The sequence below is a fragment of the Primulina eburnea genome, chromosome 4 (genome assembly GCF_022965805.1).
Source record: "Primulina eburnea isolate SZY01 chromosome 4, ASM2296580v1, whole genome shotgun sequence".
NCBI lineage: Eukaryota > Viridiplantae > Streptophyta > Magnoliopsida > Lamiales > Gesneriaceae > Primulina > Primulina eburnea.
The window spans coordinates 30,224,122-30,230,194 of NC_133104.1; the positions used below are offsets into that span (position 1 = coordinate 30,224,122).

General features: G+C 35.5%; 1 protein-coding gene across 3 annotated transcripts; it reads left to right on the plus strand.

The window, feature by feature from the left end:
* Positions 1-944: 944 nt before the first annotated feature.
* LOC140830947 (uncharacterized) lies at positions 945-5,239 on the plus strand. 3 transcript variants are annotated; one of them, XM_073194541.1, is made up of 5 exons: positions 1,105-1,161; positions 1,902-1,947; positions 2,050-3,174; positions 3,260-3,930; positions 4,012-5,239. In XM_073194541.1, the coding sequence occupies exons 3-5, from the start codon at positions 2,081-2,083 to the stop codon at positions 5,028-5,030; spliced, it is 2,784 nt and encodes a 927-aa protein (XP_073050642.1). In that variant the 5' UTR covers positions 1,105-1,161; positions 1,902-1,947; positions 2,050-2,080; the 3' UTR covers positions 5,031-5,239. The 3 variants fall into 3 exon arrangements, with proteins under 3 accessions (XP_073050640.1, XP_073050641.1, XP_073050642.1); XM_073194539.1 differs by having other exon boundaries at positions 945-1,957; positions 4,012-5,238; XM_073194540.1 differs by lacking the exon at positions 1,902-1,947 and having other exon boundaries at positions 945-1,161; positions 4,012-5,237.
* The last annotated feature ends 834 nt before the right edge of the window (positions 5,240-6,073 follow it).

A 6,073-nucleotide genomic window follows, 5' to 3' on the forward strand; every position in this document is an offset into this window, starting at 1 on the left:
TTGTCACAATTGTACACTTGTGTATTTTAAAAAAAATTCGACCTAGTTTATTTAATTGATCCATTTAATCCAAAAATGATTAAAAAATGAGTTAACGTCCGAGTCCCCACAATAATAATATTTCTTCTGATTGATTAGATTGTTTTTTTTAAAATGAATCTGTTCCATCATGGATCCAATTATAAAAACATTAGTAAAATATATACATGTTAGTTTTTACACGGTTTTAGAAAATATGATGGTGACGAAGTAATTATCTTAAAAAATTATTTTTATTATAAAAAAATGAAATCAAAATTAAAACAATAACACCTTACTTAGTAATAATATACACACACACACACGTCTTTCTTAATAATTGTATTTAAAAATTCGCACAAAATCAAATAATAACGTATTATTATAATTAAATAAAAAAATTGGCCCTTAGTGGCTAATTTTTTTTTTTTTTTTTAACAACAGCTCTCATTTTTTGAAAAAATATAATTTATTTATAATATATATATATATTTTTTATATTTGTTAATACTCTTCTCAATTTACTTTAAATTATGAAATAATATATTTATAAATGGCAAAAACTTGTGTGAGACGGTCTCACGGGTCGTATTTTATGAGACGAATCTTTATTTGGATAATCCATGAAAAAGTACTACTTTTTATGCTAAGAGTATTACTTTTTATTGTGAATATGGGCAGGGTTGACCCGTCTCACAGATTGAGATCCGTTAGACGGTCTCACATGAGACCTACTCTTTATAAATTATCAGATATAAATTCGTATTTATGTTGGTTTGCACCCCACTAACAGCCGAAGAGCAGAGTGCTGGTGATCCATAATACGTGAAAAAAACATCATTCGAAGAAAAGATGGTGTTTGCTAGTATCCAACTTGCCAAGTTTGGCAAAAGGCCATTAACTGCGATTCTCATCCACATTCGACACACATATATTTATCGTAGATGCCTCAAGTCAACTATTCTTTCTCCTATATATATTTTTCTTGATTTCAATTCTTTTTCTCATCAATTCATTTGGTATTTTAAACTCCATTGCGGGTTATAAGTTTCATAAGGTTTTAGCTTAATTTGCTCGAGAAGAAAAGGGTTCAGCTTTGGTCCCTCTATTTTCTTGAATCTTACATTTTGTTTTTATTTCAAGGTATTGGGTTTTAAATCTAAATGTTTTCTTGGCTTATATTTCGTAGGTATGACCAAGTTGAGATTTTTTTAAATGTTTTTTGGGTTAAATATTGGAAATTTGTTTTGGGATTTGAGTTTTCCTTACGAGAGCAAATGGCTAATAGTATGAATCTGTGGGATTCGTTTAGAACTTTGATTAGAATCCAGTTTTTTATATATGTATTTTTAATTTCTTGGGTAGCTTATAGTTTACAATAGATTAATCAATATGGTGACAGATGGCTCTTTTTACGTTCTTTTGGCCTACCAATGGAGTAATTTAAGGCTCAAGATTCTTTAAAAATATTCTATTATGCCAGCTTAGTTTAGTATTAAGTATAGTTTCATAGATTCTTTGCTAATAAAAAAATAATTCTTTCATGGGGTAAGTATGGATCTGAAGCACCAAAACTGCAGGGGTAGCCATTTTTCGCGGAGACTTTGAAGGCTTTAATTAGTGTTAAATGAAAATTTGTGTGCGAAGACGTGTGGAAAACTCCTTGATGTAGCTTGTTAGTTTAATATTTAGAGGGGCAAAGGATAACCCCATGTGAGTTTTGCTGCATTTTCCATGGATCTTGAGGCACAATTTATTGCATCGAATACACATCTCTATGAGCCTCTGTTGCCTATATATATAATAATATTGGACAATCTATAGCTGATCAAACTTCTTTTATGTCAACCCTTCTCCTCTTCGTCATCAAAATCTTGATTTAGAGGTCAAATTCAAGACTGATACTAGATTTTTCAGTCGAGTTTTGAGGTTGGCAAGAGTTAGTATCATCATGGGTTTCTTTTTCATTAACTTTGTTTTTTGTTTAAGTTTATCGCTGATGTGCTGAATTTATATTCCAAATATTTGCAGGTGTTTGGTTTTTTTTATCTGGACTTTTAAGATGGTGTTATCGAGGCATCCGACCATCAGAAGTGGAGAGTATCTGGAAGGAATGTTAAGCGAACACCTGGGAGGAAAGGCTAAGTTGAAGGCACATAAGGGCGCCTCAGCTCGGCTTGTCTTGGTCTTAACGTGTTTACAGTTTGCCTTCGCAGTTTACGCCACATTTCTTCTGTATTACATGAGTCCCATGGTAGACTTGAAAACAAAACCGGACTTTTCTTGGGCTACCCATATAGCACGACAATGGAAACATTTCATTGCCACACCTCATGTTGTGAGTCATTATGAAGCATCCAACCCGATTGTCCAAGGTATAGTTAGTCCCTCAGAAGTTTGTGAGCATGAAAGCATAGATTTTGTGCAGAAGAAATCTAATGATGCAGTGATGATCAAGTTGAAGAGGGAACTTTATCAGGAAGTGTTGGATTTTCAATCCAAAAATATCGGAACCGAGACTCTTTCCCAGTTAATGGCCATGAAATCCAAGTGGGATTTAAAGGGTTCAAATGTCCCCAAAGTTACTGTGATTTTGAATCATTTTAAACGAAAAACATTATGTGCACAGCTCGATACTTTGCTTCATCAAACACTTCCATTTCATCATGTTTGGGTACTTTCATTCGGCAGTCCTAATGAAAAATCATTGAAAATGATTGTTGATAGCTATAACCACTCAAGAATCAGTTTCATTAGCTCAAGCTATGATTTCAAGTACTATGGGAGATTCCAAATGGCTTTACAAACAGAAGCTGACCTTGTGTATATACTCGATGATGACATGATACCGGGGAAAAAGATGCTACAGATTTTATCTCACGTAGCAGGGACCGAAAAGTACAAGAACTCGGTTCTAGGCAGTATTGGCAGGATCTTGCCTTTCCGACAGAAGGATTTTACATTTCCAAGCTATAGAAAGTTCCGGTCCAAAGAAGCTGGGCTTTATTTGCCTGATCCTGCATATGACATCACAATTGACAATGTTGTTCAGGTTGATTTTCTTTCTAGTTCGTGGTTTTTGTCTGCTGAGCTTGTTAAAACGCTTTTCATTGAAACACCATTTACTTTCATGACCGGAGAAGATTTGCATTTGAGGTATGAAACTTATTTGATTTTCTTTTAGGTTACATTCTTATATAACCACTCTTCTATGTAATAGTTTTACAAAACAATCATGTAGCTATCAGCTTCAAAAGTACAGAAATGCCGGTTCATTTGTGCTGCCCGTTGATCCAAAGGACAAAGAAACCTGGGGAGACAGCGAACATCGGCTTGCTTATGTATCTGAAACGACAGTAATCTTCAAAGACATTGTCCAAGTTAGAGATGATCAATGGTGGAAAGCCCTTTCCACTGGTTACGTAACACAATGGGCAGCAATGTATCCTCAAAAGATTGATGCACTTTTCTATGCTCATTCTGTTGCAGAAGTTAAAGCTCTAGCGCCTCTATTTGAAAAGTTCAGAACGACTGTTGGGAAAAAGGCCTACATTGTCATCTCAGGTGGAAAATTCTGCCCTTGTGAAGATGCGGCAGCAGCTTTAAATTGGCCTAAGGTTGTGTGTAAAGAGAGACGGTTCAAGATTTTTGACTTGGGAATCGGTTCTTTATCCGAGCTTTCGAATTCCGAGGTGCCTGTTGTGCAAGGTGTTTATGCTAGCATGAAAGGAGTTATCAAGATTCACAACCCGAGTGTAGTGATTGCAGTTTCTGATATCGAACCAAATGTCAAAAAGGCTTTGACAATGGCACTAGAGGCTAACAGAAATGGTTCAACTTTGGTTCTTTTACCAAGATCTTCTTTGTCAAAGGTTCTTTGGATTGCTGATCTTCGATCCACGGCGTTACCTAGTAAGGAACACATTAGGTTTTTAACTGGTTCTTATTTATATTTTCTTGATAGATAATAACAAATTATATTTCTATCTGTAGATTGGAACCGTATGAGGATATCTATAAGCATCATCACTCAGAACCGGGCTGCTTCACTTACAAGACTTCTGAAGTCTCTCACAGATGCATTCTACGTAGGAGATGAGGTTCGAATTTCATTGAATGTCGATAGCAAAGTAGACGAGGAAACTCTTAAACTAATAGATTCCTTCGAATGGCCACACGGGCCAAAAACTCTACGTCGACGAATCATCCAAGGAGGGCTCATTCGAGCCGTGAGTGAGAGCTGGTATCCATCCTCGGACGATGATTTTGGTCTACTACTCGAGGATGACATTGAAGTCTCCCCTTACTATTACTTATGGATCAAATATGCCCTTTTGGCATATCACTACGACCCTCAAGTATCTCTACCCGAGCTCTCCTCGATCTCACTCTACACCCCAAAATTAGTCGAAGTGGTGAAAGAACGGCCTAGATGGAATGCCACCGAGTTCTTTAAACATATCCATCCAAACACGCCATATCTCCATCAGTTACCCTGCAGTTGGGGTGCAGTTTTCTTCCCAAAACAATGGAGGGAATTCTATGCATACATGAACATGAGATTCACAGTGGACGCCAAGCAAAATCCAGTCCAAATCCCAAAATCAAGAACAAATGGATGGCAAGCTTCTTGGAAGAAGTTTCTTATCGACATGATGTACATAAGAGGCTATGTTAGCCTGTACCCCAACTTTCCGAACCAAGCTAGTTTTTCGACCAATCACATGGAGCCGGGAGCTCATATCAGCGCAAAAGACAACGTCGTGAGGCACGACAAGAGCGATTTTGAGGTGCCACTATTGAAGCAAGACTTCAGGACTTTGTTACCAAATGGGAAATTACCTCCGGCTTCGAAGTTACCTTCATTGAGTCTATTTAATCAGGCTGTGTCTTTGAAGGGTTTGAAGGCTGCAGGAGCGAAGTTGGGGCAAGATGTTCTCGAATGCAGCATAACAGAAGTTGTGGCTGTTAATCGAGTAACTGGTCTACCTTCACACTGTGCTAAATTTTGACGATTTGATTTGTTTCATTGCAATTTTTTCGTTTGTTTTGGTGATATATTTTGCTGTAGCGCTAGGTAAAATCTTGGCAAAGGATGGTACCGAATTGTTTAAAGAAATGCTATAAATAAATCCTGGGGTTTAGAACAATTGCAAAACTTGCTGATTTTGAGTCCCATCATATCTTTTCCATTGTCAAGTGGCTAATCTTTCAACCCTTGGAAAACACATCTTGGCAAATGGTGAGAATTCTAGCCTGGACTGGAACAAATTGTTAGATCTCGGTTTTCTCATGTCCAAACGTAGCGGAAGTTTTAAAATTTTTATTTTATTTTGATAATCAAAATATTTGTTTGAGCACTCGTATTATTTTAGTAAAGATAAACATTCATAGGATCTTTATAGAATACTTTGCTCCAACTACGTCGGTATTAGCAGACGTAGCTCTTGTTGTAAATCCCTACGAACGTCTCCTTTCTTTAATCATCCGATCAAATCCACAACTAGATCGATTGTTCCTCTTCTAAATTGCATTAGAAATTTAGAAAGATTTTTCGTTGAGATTAAAAACGAGAGACGGCTCAAACAAAATTTTCTTTGTTGGAGGCCGAAAATTTTGAGAGAAAAAGAGGAGGATTTTTGAAAATCTTGGCTTGGAGGCTTGCGTTTCGAAAATTACATGGATTGATTCACTTAACCCTAAACCTAATACACATATATATAAGTTTAGGGCTCATTAATTAAATTAAATACTTAATCAGCTTAATCAATTAATTATTCTAGTCCAACTAATTAATTAATCTTTTAGAATCCAATTAAGAACCTTAATAATTTACATGTTAGTCTTGTACTCCTACAAACCCATAATGGATACACACATTATATTTAATTTAAATCATTTATAAATTCAAGATTTGAATTTAATATTTAATTTATAAATTAAACTCGTTGAATTTATTACCTCCAAAATTTAATATTTAATCAACTCAACTTTTGAGTTTAATAATTTAAATTCTCAAATATTATAAATTCAATTCCTTGAATTTATTCTCTCC

Bases quoted from the DNA above. Each gene is read 5' to 3' on its own strand.
- LOC140830947 (XM_073194539.1), top strand. From the start codon at position 2,081: ATGGTGTTATCGAGGCATCCGACCATCAGAAGTGGAGAGTATCTGGAA. The intron at 3,175-3,259 runs GTATGAAACTTA...ACAATCATGTAG, and splicing joins GGAGAAGATTTGCATTTGAG to CTATCAGCTTCAAAAGTACA. The intron at 3,931-4,011 runs GTAAGGAACACA...TTCTATCTGTAG, and splicing joins TCGATCCACGGCGTTACCTA to ATTGGAACCGTATGAGGATA.